The following is an 18,695-nucleotide window of genomic DNA, read 5'->3' on the forward strand; positions in this document are numbered from 1 at the left end:
GCAAGGGTTGCAGTTTGTTTTTAGCGCTCCTCCTTTTTCGTGTTACCACAACAATGAGACAATCAAATACTCCAAAGACTCTCCCAGACTGCAGCCAGAAAAAGCTTCATAACAAAGCTAACATCTGTTAACGTAGAAATATTCCAAATCCGAAGGGTCTCGTTCCAAAACACTGAGTCATTTTAGAGTAAAAAAACAAAAACTTTGATCTGAATTTCAGCACAATCCAAATAATCCTCTATTTACAGTCAACAAAAGCTGACAAGAACATCTTGCTTCATGCTTGTTTTCAAAAATAATTAGTCATTAATCACATTTATGTTCTCATAGATATAAAGCAAATCGTTTGGACGTGTTATTTATATTTTATCCAATAAAGACATTTCATATTCAAAACTCACATTAAGTCCATCAACTAAATTGATTTTGGACTCAGACTATTCAGTTAACAAATCTTTTTATTTTTTATTTTTTATTTTTATTATTATTATTATTTCTTTTTTTTTTTTTTTCAGTTTTACTTTTCTTAACCGAAACTAATTTACAAAAAAAAAAAAAATGTTTACGGCTAAAAAAATTCCAATACATCAAATATGCATGTTTACATCAGAGTGGCACAGCTGTAAACTTGAAGTTAAATTATGGCTAAATTTCCATTCAGCTGCTTAGTTTCTCTGTCCTAAAAACACACATGTAGTAGGACTTTAGGTTAAAAGACAGCCTTAATATTGACTTCTGTACTGTTTCTTTTATTCATCACACGGTCTAAGTTGGAAAGTTCTCATTAATTATTCACAGGAAAGAATACACTTTTAAATACTTCTTTCGCTTGCCTATTTAATAGTGCAGTTGAATTAAAAACTGAGTTAGATTTTGCACTCTTTAAAGCATAAAACATACAATTGTGGTCAGATAGCAGAGCCTCCACATTTATTGGGACGCCCTGATGGATGTGTAAAAAGATTTTTAATAAATATTTTGTGAAGCATCATAATCTTACACAGAAAACGTTAGAAAAAAGGTTCATTTTATTGAGTGGGGAAAACCTCTGATTTTACCAAATTATTATTATTATTCATAAACAGTACCTCCGAAAATGGTTTAAATTTAATTTTACTGAATCCTTTTTCTTCTATATACTTCACTTTATTGAATTTAATTGCCAAAGATGACAAAATTTGCATCTCTTTCTCAGACATGGACTTTCTTCTGTGTATTCTGCTCCTTTCTTGTCATTTCAAATGAACATCCACATCAAACGACAGACCTAAAGGTTTGTTTGTCTGCAAGGCCCGAAAAAGCAACGATGTTGTTCTCTCATTTGATGAAGATGATGGATACGATGCCGCCGTTAGCAGCTCTGCATATAAGATACCTCGCTTTTGTAAGAGAAACTTTCTGATGTGGGAGGAGAACAGGAAATATATAATGAATAACACCAAGTTTAGCACCAACAGTGCAGCAGAAGGCAATTGGACTTTTGGAGGTTTGTAGCTGTTTCCACTGGTAACCGGACGCAGGCGTCTTCACCGCTTTGCTTTAGCTCTGTACTTAAAAAAAAAAAAAAAAAACTCTTCTGGTCCTGGCAAGAAAGGCTGAGAATGCGTCAGGCATCCACTTGGTCCTTTTTTATTTCATTTTTTCAAACACTGGTACATCAGCGCTCGTGGATTCAGCATGTAGCGCTCAGAGTTGAGCAGCTTGGTGAGATACTGAGGTACCTGGTGCCGCGGAGCCACGTATGACACGCCGGGGCTGACCGCCATCACCTCCGCAATCTTCTGCTTCATTTCGCGGATCTCCCTGTCCTGCTTCTTCACTTTGTCTGCAAGACAGAAAAACACGTGCAAGTAAAGACACGGACACCGAAGGAGACAGCAGATATCCACAGTCTCGGATTTTATAAGGCAACAAACACATAAGGATGACATTCCTTCTTTGTCATTTTCAATCTGCCACTGTTCATACATCTTTACACAAAAACAGCACTAAGTGACTAATGGCTGCAAGTCTGGCTGCATGAGTCATGCGGGTGTTGCTGCGCGATGACTTCATGAGTTTCTGCACATGTTGCAGCAGGTGACAGAGTAAAAGGCTTAATCAAACAGATGTGACGCATTTTATGAGACAAAAAAATATCAACGCAGAGTAAATTTCCAACCCCCCAACCTGCTTTACAAACTTCTCAGTTTTCTAGTGAAAACAGAAAAAGCCAAACAATGTAATCTTGCAGAAAAAAAAAAAAAGACATTCCTAGAAATTATGCTGCAGAAGTAGAATACTTTCCTAAATCCAAAATAGCTTTGTATTTTGCTTGGCTCTACATTGCCCAATTAAAATAATAATTTGCTATCATCATAAATTATTCATTACAATCTGTGATGATTTAGGACATCTGGTCTGTTAAATGTGTTTAAATCTTATATTTCCATAAATCCAAGTAAGAAAAAAAAAACGTTGTCTCTTCCCAAGAGGCAAAGCTCTTTCATTTATTGCACTTTAGAGCTGTACAGAACCACACGCACCTCCAAACTGCGCATATGATGAGTACATTGTGAATTCTCCAGGCTACAATTCAAACAACTTAAAGTCAGATGTGATAGTTATAGTACTATTATTATGACTACTAAATGACTCTCAAAAAATAAATGCTACTTATTTCAGTGCACACGCCTCCAAATTGTGCACATGGTTGGTAGCATTCAGAGCAGGCACTGCTTTCTGTTCAAATATAATAATTCAGATGAGATTTTTGTACCAGTTTCATTATGAGGAAAGCTGGGTCGTATATGAGTTCACACTGAAGTAAAAGGCTCTGCCGTGATCCAAATACAAAAAATAAAGCAATGCGATTCTTTTGTTTCTTAATGTTTCCTTACTACTGTTTGTTAATTTAATGACTTTATCCTTCTTTGGCAAAATTCTCAAACATAGTTTAATATGCTAGTTTTGAAACTTTTAGTTCTGGTAAGTTTTCTGTGTCCGTGGCTCATCATAAATTAATGAAAAGTCTGAAAACAGCTTCTTTCTTACTTTTTTGTACACTTATGTTACAAAACAAAAACTGGATGAAATATGAATAGACAAAAATTCACATTTCTAGATTGTTGGCAATCTAGCTAAGTACCAACCTTTAAATGTATTGATATGCGATTAATAGTTCATACTGACTTTTAATGGCATATTAAAGAGGTTAGGCTTTGTCAAACTGTCTGCATTTGAGGGATTTTCTTTTGTTTTCTAACAGGCTGACTCATTTGGGTGGATGCTCGGTAAAAGCTCTCAGTCTCATTGCTTCGCAAAATTTTTAAGTCATGAATTAGCAATCAATTTGTAGACTAACAAGCGAAGATTTTCAATCAAAGATTTCACATTTTAAACCACTTGTAAGAGAAAATGTATAAAAATGTCCATCCATCCATTATCTGTACACCCTTTTCCCTTCGTGAGGTCGGCAGGGTCGCTGGTGCCTATCTCCAGCAAACGTTTCGGGCGAGAGGCAGGGTACACCCCGGACAAGTCGCCAGTCTGTCGCAGATCTGTGTAAAAATGTGAAAATGAAAAATGTTTGTAAACCTTGAGCAATTTCCAGCTGTCTGCGGGCGTCACCCAGAGCAGAAAACAGGTCCAGCTTGATGCGCGTCTCTGCGCTCAGGTTGTACTCCAGATGTTGAGCCTTTTCCTGCATGGCTGATAATGTGGAGAGCAGCATGTCTGTCTCTTTCTCCACACAACGGTACTTCCCCAATGCCTGGAAACAGAACGGATAAAAACACATGAATTAAGCTAAGCCCACCAGAGGGAGTCATTTCTTTGGCTTCCCAAATTCTTCCACTTCTTTCCTTCCTCTCTCTTTCTTTTTTTTTTTTTTTTTGTGGGGTTTTGTTCAGGGAACCATTATACCATAAAAAGAAAACAGTCGTAATTACTTTAACTTGACTGACTCAAAGTCCTTTTAAAAAGTAGGTGCAATGGTTTCTCAACAGACCTGGCTTTGATCTCAGCATGCATGGTGAAGAGCATGTCCACTAATACGAGATCAAATCCCGACACAGCACAACGTGCACACCAAACATCCATTCAATAACACTGCTCACTGATGTAATGACAAAGTGCATTATGTCGACTGAAGGCCAAAATGAAATGAAAGAAAAAAAAAAAAAAAAAAAAAAACTCAAAAAGCAAAAACCAGATCATGAGCAAACTCAGGACAACGACGTACACGATCATTTGGGTCTCACAGACACTTAAACTCACAGTTCATTCCCAAACAGAAGAAAAAGATACCTCGATATCTCTCTCTAGATCTACCACACGGCTCTCTTTCACTTGATACTCCAGCTGCAGTTGTTTGTACTCTGTTTCTAGATCTTTAACTCTTTTCCTCAACATTTGGGTTTCACAGTGTTCCTGCCTGGTGTAGGAGATGGAGAGATTATCAGTTTGGATTGGAGAGAAAGGAGCGGGATTATCAGCAGACCAAGTTCACACACAAAGAAAACAGAACATTTGCAGTTTTTAAAACGAAACCACCAGAAAAAGCAGAAGTGTTACAAAATCAAAAATCTGTTTTGAGCAGAAAAAGAACCTTCGTCTGGGTAGAGTTTGTAACTTGCCAAGCAGAACTCAACATGTGGACAAAATGGTTGCCAAACACGTTTGGCTACCAAGAGAAAAAGAACATAAAAATTTAATGTGGAGCTACTTCTAACTTCAATATAAGCAAACTAAAGATTTTCTTTTCAGTCCTCTATTCTCTACATTGGGAAAAATTACATTTCTTTTCATCTTCTGGTGTTTATATACATGGTACTTAAAGTTCCTAGATCTCATTAAGCTTCTAAAAACTAAAAGAAAAGAACTGCTAAATTCAAAATATATAGGAATTCTTATTGCTACTAATTCTTGTGCTACTGAAACAAACAATTAATTCATTTTCAGTATGTTACACATCTTTAAGGGTGCCAACAATTTGTCTATGTAAATCACATTTAAAAACAATGAGGTGTAGCACGTTACACTCTGCTTTCCATATATAACATCTGATCTGCACCAAATTGAAAAGGATAATCAAGGAGGAACTGATCCTTGAATATCCTGCTGAAAATAAAAGTTGCATAATGTGAGCTGTGACCAGCCCTGTGAGCGCCTTAAACCCAAACACTAATTTTAAAAACAATCCTGAGCTGCAGAGAGGCGGAAGCAGGGCTAATATGGCCTCAGCAGCAGCTTTCTGGATAACAGGAAGGCGATGTAATGAAGCCTGACTGATGCCTGCTTTCAGGGTATTACTGTTATCAAGACGAGTTGCAATAAAGGCATGCACATCCTTCTATGAAGGACAAAAATAGCGTTTTTGTTGTTGATGAAAGCCTGACCTCGCCAAGGTTTGCTTCATAAGTCCAGCACAGTGGCCACAGAAACCCCACTAGGCCCAAATGTAACGGCCTCAGTTATGCTTTTATTATAAGTTTGCAGCTAATAATCCAGATGTTACTGTCATTGCACAGCGTAGACGTGTCAAACCTCGTGTTGAGATTCCTGATTTGTTGAACAAAAAAAGTCAGACTTCCTCTTAACTCTCACCAGCTGTGGGTGGGATTTTAAGGCGCCCACTCACTTCTGCACAATGAAGAGCCAGACACGAGGGGTTTACCTGTTGGTCAGGGTCCGTGCTGCACTCGCCGCCTCCTCCAGTTTCTGAGCCTGAAGCTCAGCCAGCTGCTTCTCAGCGGAGAGTCGGCCCTCTGCTTCAGCTCTGGTCTTTTTCTCCAGCAGCGCTGAGGTCTGTTTGTCCCTCTGCTTGGTTTTAGTCAAGCACAGAATCCTGAAGGCAGAAACGGAGACTCATCGTAAAAAGACCTTGATCTCACACAGTATAAAATTTTATGTGCATAAAAGCATGTTTGTGGATGCTTAAGACGTCAACCAGCGTTATGTCATTTCTTGAGTTATTCAGATGTGTTTTATTCAGAGTCCTCAAACTGTAGCTTAAAGTAAGTGAGTTTTAACTGTGAATTGCTGTTTTAAAGCAGTTTTTAACATCTGGAGTAATTTAGATCAGCTCTATTTTTAAAATGTGGCAAATTAGGACCCAGGACCTTTTAACTTTTATTACGTTGGTAGTGGTAATAAGAACAATAATAGCACTAAAACAATCTAAACTCATTTATCATCTCTTGGGAAATAGATTTGTTGCGTGACTATAGACAGTACATCATATAATAAATTAACTGTAAAATTAAAAAAAGCTTGATCAGTCTGTGTCAAATAAAATGCAGTGTAGTGGCATACAGTACATAAAATCCTGACAAAAATATTTTTTAAAAAGCCAGAAAATTGTCCTTTTCTTAAAATTCTAAATGAGAGCGCGTATGTCTCTGTTTTCAGTTTTTAAATAAAAGAAACCAACAAGTTACACAAAACCTGATCAGTGTTTGGCATATCAAGATAAATGACACAACTTAAATATACATCAATGCAAAAAAGTCATTTACTTTTCAGATATTCCGATTTCTTGTAGCTATGGGAAAAGGAATAAAGTTTTCAAAGTGCCACATTTTTCTATACTTATCTCAAATTAGACTTTAACATTCCAAGTTTTTGAAGACTTCACAATAACATTGCAAAGTCAAGCACAGCTTGGCTTGCATTAAGTTTTCAACCATGGCCTTTGAAAAAAGCCTCGCAAAAAATGAGCTAAAGTACGATAATAATGTGCATTTGAAGCGTGCCACAGAAATTTCAGTACGGCAAAGAAAATCGTCTCAAATTATGGAAATGCACGTCTCAAAAGCATCAAAAGAAACCTACGAACGCAATTTTCAGAAAACGCATGAGCCATAAACCAACCTAACAAATATAAGTGTAATTTTATACAACCAAGTCCCTCATGTGCTGCTTCCTTTAGGCACTGGAATACAATTTAAAGTACAAAAATTTATTGTCATGGCTGAGATGAGTAGAGTAGTAAGTTGGCACCATTTGTCAAATACCATCGATACACATCAGGTTGTTGGTTAATGTTTCATTGATTATGTGTCAAAAGCAACTCTAAGCAAGTAACTCTAATCTAGATTAATCTAAGCACCAGATTTGTGGTTCTTAGAAGCCGAATGCTGTTTCTCCATATTTGGTTCTGGTTCTGGGGATGCAGAGCAGAACCAGAACCAGAAGACCTGAGAGATCTGCTGCAACAACAGCAGATCTTTAATATATTGTGGTGCTAAACCGTTCAGTGATTTATAAACTAACAACAGTGTTTTCTATGCATTAGAGTTGGAAAGAGGATTGGAATTTGGGTCCTTCCAACCCATTTTCACCTTTATTCCAGCACTAATTTCAACCTTATTTATTTAAATAATTCATCAATAATTAACAGATTAGATCTGTTGAAAATCTTGTCCATCCACTGATGGATGACACGGTTTGGTATCATTTTATGCTTTTCCGTGTTTATAGTTAATATTTTGTGCAGCTCTCCAAGTGGACTCAGTGGACCACTCACTTGCTCTGCAGCAGCATGTTGGACTGTCTGAGGAGGGAGACCTCCGGCCTCAGGCTCCTCTCGCTGTTGGTCAGGTTACAGATGTGACTTCGCAGCTCCTGTTCGCTCTGCCTGCTCGTCTGCAGCTCCCCCTTCAGCCTCCGCAGCTCTGCTTCGAGTCTGATGAAAAGCAGAAACACCTCAGCACCAATTTAAGCCCAATCTGGTGTAAATAAACAGCTACGTACTTGCTGATTTGCTCAGCGTGATAGTTCTGCGTTGCTGTGGCGCTCTTGTCCGCTGCGTCCCTGTTGGGACTGATTGTTTTTGAGTTTGTCCTCTGTTTTTTCTCGGGCCTCCCTGCGGGAGGTGAAGGAGTGTTTGTGTTGCTTCTGCGGGCTTTTGGGGAGGCGCTCTTGGCAGCTCGGGTGGCTTTGCTTCCCTGATCCTCTTGAGGTAGATTTTCCGGGGTAATGGACGACTCTGGTCCTCCTTCCCCACTGTGAAGCTGATCTTTGGACTCGGCCACGACGTTCTTAGATGACGACGGTGGTGGCAGTCGTCGGCTCGGCTCGGCCGACCTCACCTCCTGCGATGCCTTCTCGGCCACTCGCTCCTCACTGCGGATCTGCAGGCAGTCGGCGCTGTGCGCGTCGTCATGGGCAACCATGGCACCGTTCTGACACTGATACTGACCAGGCTCAGGCTTGACCTTCCACTTAGAGGCTGTGAAACAGCAGGAAGAGAAACTAAAGGTTTAACAGTCTCTTCTCTGATTTTACAAACGCAAACTGCAGCTTGTAGTGACATTTGCGTAACGACACTCGTGAGACGCATTTAAAAACTAATTGGAAATTCTGGGAAATAAAACTGTCAAATACAGTGGTTTATTACGCAAATTTTTTTATTATTATTACTAATTTAGTCTCAGTGAATTTTCCTACATGAGAACCAGAGATTTTAAAGAATGAAACCAGGAAAAGCACCAACGTTTCTCATGTATTTTATGCAGAGAGAGAGAGGCAAATAAAAAGTCAAAAAGCAGCTGGCTGCAAAGGTGGTCATGGAGTGTTGCTGAAGTGCTGCTGCAGGTGCCCAGACTTACTGCTGCCGCCATCTGTGCTGGTTTTGGAGTAAACCTGCAGGCCAGGTGGGAGCGAGTGCTGAAGGAGGTGCATGTGAAAGTCGTTCTCGCTTTGCACGGCTTTCTGTATGCGCAGCTTGAAAATGTTGGTGAAGTAGCAGGTGGCATCAAACCCCAGATAAACAACAGGATAGCCGATACTGAAAGTAGATAGACAAGGAAAAACAAAGCAGTTACAAGAATACAATGTAAACTCAAAAGAGACTATAGAGCCGCAGCTTGGCTAAGCGCAAGAGAATGTGACAAAAAACGGTAACACTTTATTTGAAGGGGGTTGAATAAGACTGACATCACACTGTCATAAACATGACATAACACATGTCATGAACATGAATAAGTCTTCATGAATATTTATGACTGTTGTCATAAAGCGTCATTCGGTAAATTATGACACTTTTAATACAAAGTTGACATTATTCAAAATGTCTTTGTTATGACAACTTGACATTAACCAAGAAATCATTACTGATATAAATTTGTTATAAAAGTATTACTGATTGCACTTTAAAAATTAGGTAACTTTATGTTATTAAAGGTAAAGTTTAAACAGTAATGATTTCCTGGCAAGTGATGTAAAAAACAATCCTTTTGGTCTATGCAAAATAATAATAAAATGATTGCTAATGATTTTAATTGATCAACTTTTAAATAATGAACAGTACAGAGTCCACCACATTTATTGACAGCACTGGAGAATAAATATGACACAATAGTCAATTTTTCTTAGTCAATGTTCAAAACGGAAAAGACAACAAAATATATAATTTATATTTATTGGATTTAGGTTTAAAGTCGTCTTTTAAATGAATTGACCTGACTCTTCTTACTGGAAGATTCTTTGATATTCAGCTTTTAGGTAAAAATGTAAATAAATTCTGATAGCGATTGATTCTCAATCTATAATATCTTTTTAGATATCCCTACCACATCTATCAGAAATCAACTTCTTGGCTCAGTAAAAATTATTTTACATCTAAATCTACCAAGTGTATGAATACTTGTGGGCTTACCTGCATGTTTTGGTTTCTGCAGATCTTCATAACAACCTGTCTATAAGCCGCTCTTTGTGGAGAAGTATGCCATGAAAAAGATTTTTTATTTTGTCCTACCATCACCAATCTAATTGTGCAGAGTTGGCTAAATGCTACTAATACTTTAAAATGAACTTGGTTCAGATGAGATTAAAGCTTCTTTCACCTCTTCGAACTATCAGGCCTTATTTAAATAAAAATTGGATGGTCTTTCCAAAAAAAAAAATCTGAGATCTCAGGTCTTTTATTATGATAAGATGGTCAAATTGACACTAAAATGATTCATAAGATGTAAAATCAATCCTATTTCATCCCAGCACCAAGACCTAAATTAAAACCTTTCAGCTCACATGAAAGAAAACCTTTCATGTGAGCTGAAAAGAAGATAGCACATAGAGAGAACTCTGGTGATGCATTTTTGACTAAAGAAAGTTTAATAAACAGGATGCAAATGACTTTATGTGAAAGTAGTGAGAGTGGAGAGATTATCCAGCTGCAATAAATGCTGAAGTATCTTAAGGCCATTCATACATCTTTACCAGAGTTACCAATAAATATGGCGGGTGCTGTATCAGCCAGAAGGTAAATTTATATCACAGCAGCATACCAATGTGCAGCGAAAAGATGAGACAGGTTGGGATGAGAGGTATTAAGATCTTTGAGTCGAAGCGAAGCCTCCGTGTAGACGAGCAGAATCCACAGGGACACCGTCGATATACAGATGCCTTTCTCTGGGAAGGAAAACAGGATTTACTGGAGGCATTCAGGGACACTTTTCAAACCACTGCGCTAAAAAGTTAAAGCTCTATGATGCAATTAAAATGTGAAATAAGATCAATGATAACTTCTCTTTTGGATTAACTAAGTCCAATTTTTTTCTGGTGTCTCACAATTTAGAATGTGTGACTGTTGTAGGAAATGATGGAAAAAAAAAAGTGTCATTTGAGTCGAGGAGGAGAATCTGGTCTAATATCAGCACAATGCAAGAGCAGAGTGGAAAAACGTTATGCAAAACAGCCAGACTGACTTACATACGTGTAACAATTCAATTACATTTATTGATCAACTGACGATGGATTGATGGATGGATGGATGGATGGATGGATGGATGGATGGATGGATGGATGGATGGATGGATGGATGGATGGATGGATGGATGGATGGATGGATGGATGGATGGATGGATGGCAGATTTTATGTTTTATATATATATATGTGTGTGTGTGGGGGGGGGTGTGTGTGTGTGTGTGTGTGTGTGTGTGTGCATGTGTGTGACTTCAGTAGGCAGAGAGATAGCACAGACTCACCTGTGTGCCATATATAGTTGAATAAAACGTAGGTGCTCGCCACAAAAAACAGCCAGTGCAAAGGAACAAAAATTAAACAAAAGATGTCCAGTGTGAAGGCAGCACAAACAAAAACAACACAAATAACCTGAAAACAAACAAGGTGAGTTTAGTTCGCTGCAGAAAAAAATTTTTTGTTTTGGGTTTTTTTAATACAGAAGAATAGCCATGGTGTCTTGCTATAGCTGCATTCAGTATTGGGGCCACAGTACAGAACATGAGAGCACACAGCGGGGGTCCTCACCAGCCCGTGGCAGTGGAAAGTGGTGTACACACTCCCAAAGAACAGCCAGCATGGCCACAAATACTCCAATCTAAATTCAAGGATGAAGTCTGCCAGCAGCACCAGCGTCCACATCACCATGAATTTCAGGAAGGTGTACGCACTGCAAAGATATGTGAAATCCATTAAAAACGCTCTAACATTCAACTACATACATACTAAAACATATTTAGAAATGAACAAATGACCGCTCTTCTCTCTGTTTAAGGAGCCTCATGCTTACGTCAAAGCGTTACATACAAACAAACACAAGACTGGAAATGAAAAACAGACCAGAAACTACAACTAAGCAGCTGCATCTTAACAATACAGTCTGTTTCTTTAAGTAGAGGCAACAAAGAACAACCACTGTCCCCCCATGATCATTTTTATTAGGCAGCCAAACACAAGCGGTGCTTTCTGTCCTTTGTTCTGCTCATCCAGACTGCCATCACATCACCCCTTCTTTGTTTGGTTGCCATGGCAGTATTTCATCTGGAGGAGAGAGCACCACAGCATCCTTCTGCTGCTCCACATACGTCTCTTTCTGAAGTGGCTTACATGTTTAAAAGTATCAGAAACATGCAGCTCTTTCACAAAAATAACTATAACATTTGATTTGTTAATTTAGATTGCTTTTATAAATGTTGCTCCGATTTTTTTTTTTTTTTATGCCCACAGATGCATGACGTGTATTCATGTTTTTAGATTGTGGAATGAGCTCTTGTTATTGTTCGGCAAATACTTAAAAATCAGATTTTCGTTGTTTACCTAAAAGATAAATGTATCAAAAATAAGAACTGGCATCATTTTTTAGGTAAGGTAATTTTATTTATATAGCACATTTTCAGCAACAAGGCAATTCAACGTGCTTTTAATCAATCAACAGCAGCTCTAAAAAAAACACAGACAGAGGTTTGGGAAATTAGCTTATATTTTTAAATCCTTAACATATTTAATGAAGTAAGTGCTTTTAAAATCGCAGTTTTCTCTGAAGGGCATGCATAAACAGTCAAAACCTTTTATGTAAATTATGCATTAACTATTGAACAGTAACATACAGCCTCCCGTTTGTACAAAGCTCAAACAGTATGACATTTACATATATTTAAACAATATAAACATTATCATCTTAATGTATAACTGCGCAAACTATCTACTTCCTTTTTCCCCCTTTACTTAGTTTTGCTTTTTCCCTTGAGTGTGCGAAAGTATCTCAAATTTGCACTTGTATGTTTTAAATAATACATTATATCCTTATGCTATACATGTTTTATTATATTTTTATGTAAACCTAACAATATTTTTATTTTCCTACTATTACTTTGTATATTATTTTAATGTTTTCTACCAACATCCATACTATATCCCACAATAGGAGAAAAAAAAAAGCTAAAGGAAACTACTTCAAAACAACTCCATGTTTTAAGATTTTTAACTGAGCTCAAAATTATGTCAAGGGGGGAAAAAAAAATCTTTTTTTTTTTTCTGGAATCCTTATAAAGGCGTTTCAAATGTCAAATGTAGCCCAATACAGCTTAATCCTTTAGCAAGATTAAGTTAAAAATATTGACTTCACATTCATAAAAATATGTATAAATGAGGTAATGTGATAAATGTCAGGAGCCTGGAGGGAAAGCAGGCCGACATGAACTCTCACACAGCTGCCGCTTTCTGCCTTTCTGTCAACAATGTAGGCTGGAGTTAACAGTATTCCCCAGCGCCTGTTTTTAATTCAGCTGCAGAGGCTCCAGTTAATCCAGCAGCAGCAGACTGGCTCATTGAGAGGAAAAGATGCGACACACGGACAGGAGAAAGAAGATGCGAAGCAGACCAGGTGAGCAGGCGGGATGACGACGGCTGAAATGCACACAAAGACGGAGACGTGGCGCCACAACAAAAGCAGCAGCAGCAGCTCTGCTCGGCTCGGCTCGGCTACCTCTCAGACAGCTTCTCCGTGATTTTCAGTCTTCTCATCTTCCGGAGCCTGTTCGCGTCCACATAGCGTTTCTTCATCTTATGGCTTCTGCTCCCTCCGTGCTGATGTCTGACGCTGCGGCTACAACAGCAGCGGCAGCAGCAGCCAGGGACGGGGGCGGGAGGGGAAAGAGGGCAGAAATAAATTAAACAAACCGAAGGTATCCCTCCCTCTGCGTGCGTGTGCGTGTGTTTGGATGGAGGATGATGATGCTCACCCTCCAAACCTGCGATGGGGGGGGGGGGGGGTCTGTGAATGTCTGCGCATGCGCACTGCAGGTTGCACCTACAAGTGTTTATCACAGGAGGGGAGCAGATCAACACAAAGCACACATGCTTTGTAGCATTGAACTCTGCATCAGTGAATTACAGAGCAGCGCTTTATTGAATGCATGGAGCAAAATTCAATATCACTTAATTTTGAGTGAACAAAATTGTGTAATTTGGCCAATTTTTTTCTTTTTTTTTTGCCAGGTTTAACTTTAAGTACTAATCGATTAATCAGATTTTTTTTTTAAATGGCACTTTCTACAGATTGTTTTTTAAACTACTAAACCCTTTTAATACAGTATCAGCAATGCAATAGTGATGCAAATAAATAATTCGATTCATTTTTTAAATACAATAATAATAATTTTATTGCCTAAAAGGCAACAGCCTTTTAGGCAATAAAGTGAATTTGGATCAGGTGAAGCTAAAACTATGTCACCTGAGGAGGTTTTGGGTAAACATATTGACAAGGTGTTATCTTGTCAATATGTATTGTGCAGTTGTGGCCAATTATTGCTGTGAATGTGTTATTTTGTTTTTCAGCAAAATACCTTTTCTTCTCAAGTCTGTATACTCCAGTTAATGATTAATTGCTTAATAAATTTGTTGACGATTACTTCAATAACTGATTCATCGTGATACATCATGATGAATCCAATTAATCATTTCAGCCCAAAACATTTACAATTTCTGGAGAATGATTAATTAGGATCAGGAAAAACACAGAAAAACTTATCTGGGAACAAACCTAAACATTTTACATAATGTGGCGACCTTGGCTGACCATTCAGGGCATTCCCCGCCTCTTACAAATTGACTGCTGATTGGCTCCAGCATGTTTGTGGATATTAATAAACTACGGCGTTATCGGTGTCAAGTTTGGATATCATATTGTATTTTTTGTTCAGTGGGACCTCTGCAATACCAAAGCAGAAAACCAGACTCTTTATCACCACGGGTATTTCGCAGGTGTTGTGTTATCTGATGTTTGGTTGTTTTCTTAAAAACTGGAATGAACTTGAATTTATGTATTCAGTCATCACATGCCACCCTGGTGTTGCACATATAAAAGTCACATCTGCAGGTTTCCAACTTGGACAATTCCTAAATTAGCCACAACCATGCACTCTTTTAACCTCCTGTGTATCCTTGGTTTTGCTGCTGCCCTTCAGGTGCCTGGCACCTTGGCAGAGGTGAGTAAATAGAATATAAATTTTATATTAGCATTTTAAAGCATTAATCTTGCAAGGAATAATAATTTTTTCCTCCCTTGTTTCTAAAAATTACACCAGACAGAGGGTGAGTACTTACTGCAATTTATAAAGTTGTATTATTTGAAATTCTGCTATATGTAAAAGCTCTTTTTTGCTTTTACACACATATATATATATATATATATATATATATATATATATATTTTTATTTAGGCATCACACGCACGACTTCAACGGAGCAGACTGAGATCGTGAACAAGCATAATACTCTGAGGAGAGGTGTCCAACCTACTGCCAGCAACATGATGAAAATGGTAAAACAAATGAAACAGAAAAGAAAATGATTAGGAACTTATTGCTGCTGATATTGCCATCTAAGTCTTTGAGGATTTCTGGTTTAATCATTTCCCCACACAGGAAGACAACAAATTCTCCCTTTGAAGAATTTGTAATGAATGAATGACATTGCTCTCAGTTTTAAATATAAAATGTTTTCACTGCAATACAAAAAAAAATAAAAAACTAGGAAGACCTGGTCATCTAAATGTTGCTGGAGAAGTTTTGTGTACCTGTTTAGGTTTTATTTCTGCCTTTTCTGCAGAGCTGGAACAAAGAGGCTGCAACCAATGCTGAGAAATGGGCAGCAACCTGCTCCATGAAACACAGCCCTGCAAGCTCCAGAGTCATCAGCAGTAAGCTCATCGTGGCAGCAGACATCTCTGTTTACATGCAAGACTTGCACATGTGTAAAATATGTAAAGAATATTTAATTTAAGACATTCAAGGCATATGTTTACATGTCTTATGAGTCCATATTTCTTTTGAGAACATTTTAAAAGATGACATAGATACATAAATATAGAGAAATACAGGAAATATAAGGTTTCAGCATTGATCAATGGCAATAATAGTGCTTTTTTTCTTTCATTTTTTTACAGAAGCACCTAGACTTAATATTAATATTCTCTGTATAACATTAGGATTTGCTTCCATGTTCAAAAAGAGATCTGCCTTGTTTGGAGAGTCACCATAAATAAGCAAACTAGCTAAAAGATTAGAGTAGGACAGCAGAAGCAGAGCAATCCTGATTGAACTCATGTAACTTTAACTTTAACTTTAATCTTTTGAACTTAAGAAAAATATATCCTAATATATATGATAGTAACTCAGACACAACTTAAGTTTGCATTTTCAGTAATTACAGAAATTAACTATGAAGCAAATGCTTGTACTCCAGTTTGATCAGAACTTTGATTAGTTCGTTAAAGACCTTTCTTCCAAAATAAACATAGTAAATTTGTCTAAGCATGCACTCTTTTATCAGAACATTTATCAACGTCATAGTGGATAACTACAGTTTTAGAAATCTTGACATCTTTTTTTTATCCCTCTCATAAATATTTACTCATGTGATCTTGTGATATAACAGCCACATCTCTTCAAAACAAACTTTCTGGACAATAATAATTTAACGTAGAAGCAGGAAATTAGAAAGTGTGGTTCATGGATTGAGCAAAAATGATGTTGTGTTTGGCGGCAGCCAGCGGCTGTGGGGAGAATCTCTACATGGCCAGCTTCAAGAACTCCTGGTCCAACGCCATCCAGGCCTGGTACAACGAGGTGGCCAACTTCCGCTAAGGAGTCGGATCCATCAACGGAGGAGTGGTGGGACACTATACGCAGGTGCGGTTGTCTTCATAGTTTCCTATTCTGATTAGTTTGCACACAAATGGGCCACTTTACTTTGAAAACACAGTGCTGAACAGCGTCTCCTTTTTTTTTGTGCACAGGTTGTTTGGGCCACCTCCAAAAATATTGGCTGCGCTATGGCCTACTGCCCCAACTCCACATACAAATACTTCTACGTCTGCCACTACTGCCCACCGTAAGCACTTTACAATGCAGATGACTCCTTTTCAAAATTGCATGCTGTTTCACCTCGGAGCAAAAGCTAAAATTATCATATTTATCAATTGCCTGTTTTGCAGAGGAAACTACAATTTGACTAATCCCTACAAGTCAGGAACATCCTGCGGTGACTGTCCCAGCGCCTGTGACAACAAACTCTGCAGTAAGTGCAAAAATATATGCTGAGGATATTTATGGAGGTATATATGTAGCAAACTATTTGTGCTATATGTTTGTTGTTGTTTTTTAACCATGATAGCAAGAAATATTTTGGAAAATGCAGAATTTATAGTTTAATTTTTTTATTTTGCAGCCAAACTGTAATGACCAACAAAGCAGCTGTCCCAAGCCTCAGCAGCGGTGGGCCTGCAGCCACCTCTCCCGCCTCCTGCAGATGCACCAATCAAATTATCGTAAAGTCACATGTACTCTAACTCACCCATCAGTTTCAATAAAGACACTCTCTGCATAAATCTGCTGGTTATTAACCCAGCATAAAAGGTGAGACCTTTTGTGCTACAGACGGAAGTAGAAGAGTCTGGTTCGTAACTCCTGCCTGTTGGAGCTGCTCAGTAATTAGCAAAGGTCAAAGGGGAAATGTGCTTTGGCACAGTCACCCTTTGAACAAACACAGCCTCCAGGGGCAGGTATCCTTTGACAATTTGTGAGGTGCAAACTCACAGAGAGGAAGGACAGCAGATATGACAGGGTTATTTCACAGAGGTGGGGAGGAAAGATAAACAAAGCTGGATACGGTCTGTTATCGAGACCACTTGTTACTTCGAAATGTGTAAAATAAATAGCTATCCTCTTCAAAAATGGAGGAAAATAAAACTTCTAATTCAAATACATCTAATTAATGAGGGAATTATTTTACTGACTAAATCATTGGAAACAATGCCACTCTTTTGCCTCTTTCAGCAACAAGCAAATCTCAAGTTTCCTCTCCGCATTTTAATTGTTTTCATTCTCATTCATGAAATAATCCATCCAAACTTCAACATTACATTTCCTATTACCACATGGTAAAACTCACCGCCATTGTATTGAAATTAACCCGCTTTCCATGCGATAACAGACGTCTCCCATTTAAAATAAACACTTGCCCTGAGTTTTTGCAGCACCGCCATCCTTGCCAAAAAAAAAGTCTCTTTTCACCTATTACAGTCAAACATTATGCAAAGTTCCTGTTTCTGCCTTAATGAGATCAGCACCTGCTGGGAGTGGACCGAGTGGCCGAGTTGGAGCAGAGTGAAGATAAGGGGGATGAGTTTTTCGTCTGCCAGCGGGTCCGGCGATAGCAAAGGTCCTCTGGTTTTGGTGGGTCTCGATAAGGCTGGTCTTGCCATCCTGTGGGGCTTATCATGTGCAGCAGCAAGCCTCAACAGTTAGTCCCAGAGCCAGAAAATGTTTATGAGACTGGCGTCAGCTAGGCGTCCCAAACTGTTTTTTCTGCTGTTTTTGTTTAAAATTGCAAAAAAAAAAAAATAATGACACGTTATTCAATATTTTGGTTTTCATAACTGTTACCTATTTAATTCCTGCAGCAAATAGTGGCTTATTTTTGAGGTTTTTGAAGTTAAGCCAAGTTAAATGTAAAGATGGAGCTCTACTGCAAGCAAGGGGATCTAGATACTAAGCAGACTAGTTATATCAAATAATTTTAAGAAAGATAGAAGCAAAAAAAAATAGATGGAAGCAAACAAAAAGAAGGATAATAAGTTGGTGGTCGCTCTAAAAAGGCATTTCCACAGGCAGGAAGACACAGACAGATCAGTTACATCAGCATGCCCAGACTGAAGACAGTTAATTTAGTCTATGCTGCTATCTCGCTACATCACCGTCCCCTCGGACCGGAAAAAGGAAGCCAAAAGAAAAAGAGCTGCGTCTCGATGGAACACGCCAAACATTTCAGGCCTCAATGCAGCAAAATCTAAATGATGAACGTGTTCAGCTCAGATTACTTCTGGTGTGATATTACATGAAACTGACCGTCAAAGTTAGAGCTTGTTGCTACTAAAAGATGATAAAAGCTTTTTCTAAAATGACAGGAATAA

General features: G+C 38.3%; 2 protein-coding genes across 2 annotated transcripts; one reads left to right on the forward strand and one right to left on the reverse strand.

The window, feature by feature from the left end:
- Nucleotides 1-1,145: 1,145 nt before the first annotated feature.
- Nucleotides 1,146-14,578, reverse strand: LOC106924026 (macoilin-1). Its single transcript, XM_088001726.1, has 11 exons — nt 13,209-14,578; nt 11,252-11,393; nt 10,969-11,095; nt 10,269-10,392; nt 8,592-8,770; nt 7,735-8,212; nt 7,508-7,666; nt 5,657-5,827; nt 4,288-4,414; nt 3,577-3,751; nt 1,146-1,825 (listed from the first exon to the last, which is right to left on the reverse strand). The coding sequence occupies exons 1-11, from the start codon at nt 13,283-13,285 to the stop codon at nt 1,635-1,637; spliced, it is 1,950 nt and encodes a 649-aa protein (XP_087857852.1). The 5' UTR covers nt 13,286-14,578; the 3' UTR covers nt 1,146-1,634.
- Nucleotides 14,579-14,938: 360 nt separating this feature from the next.
- LOC106924027 (cysteine-rich venom protein TEL1-like) lies at nt 14,939-17,111 on the forward strand. The gene is given in 6 exon segments (XM_014997500.2): nt 14,939-15,044; nt 15,332-15,422; nt 16,271-16,413; nt 16,521-16,615; nt 16,719-16,801; nt 16,952-17,111. Coding segments are annotated over 6 exon segments (435 nt in total). The 5' UTR covers nt 14,939-15,032; the 3' UTR covers nt 16,963-17,111.
- The last annotated feature ends 1,584 nt before the right edge of the window (nt 17,112-18,695 follow it).

Source organism: Poecilia mexicana, unplaced genomic scaffold (genome assembly GCF_051168715.1).
Source record: "Poecilia mexicana isolate PSO_F unplaced genomic scaffold, ASM5116871v1 scaffold_21, whole genome shotgun sequence".
Lineage (NCBI taxonomy): Eukaryota > Metazoa > Chordata > Actinopteri > Cyprinodontiformes > Poeciliidae > Poecilia > Poecilia mexicana.

Bases quoted from the DNA above. Each gene is read 5' to 3' on its own strand.
- LOC106924026 (XM_088001726.1), bottom strand. From the start codon at position 13,285: ATGAAGAAACGCTATGTGGACGCGAACAGGCTCCGGAAGATGAGAAGA. The intron at 7,667-7,734 runs GTACGTAGCTGT...GCTTTTCATCAG, and splicing joins CACGCTGAGCAAATCAGCAA to ACTCGAAGCAGAGCTGCGGA. The intron at 1,826-3,576 runs GTTTACAAACAT...TCTGTCTTGCAG, and splicing joins ACAGCTGGAAATTGCTCAAG to ACAAAGTGAAGAAGCAGGAC.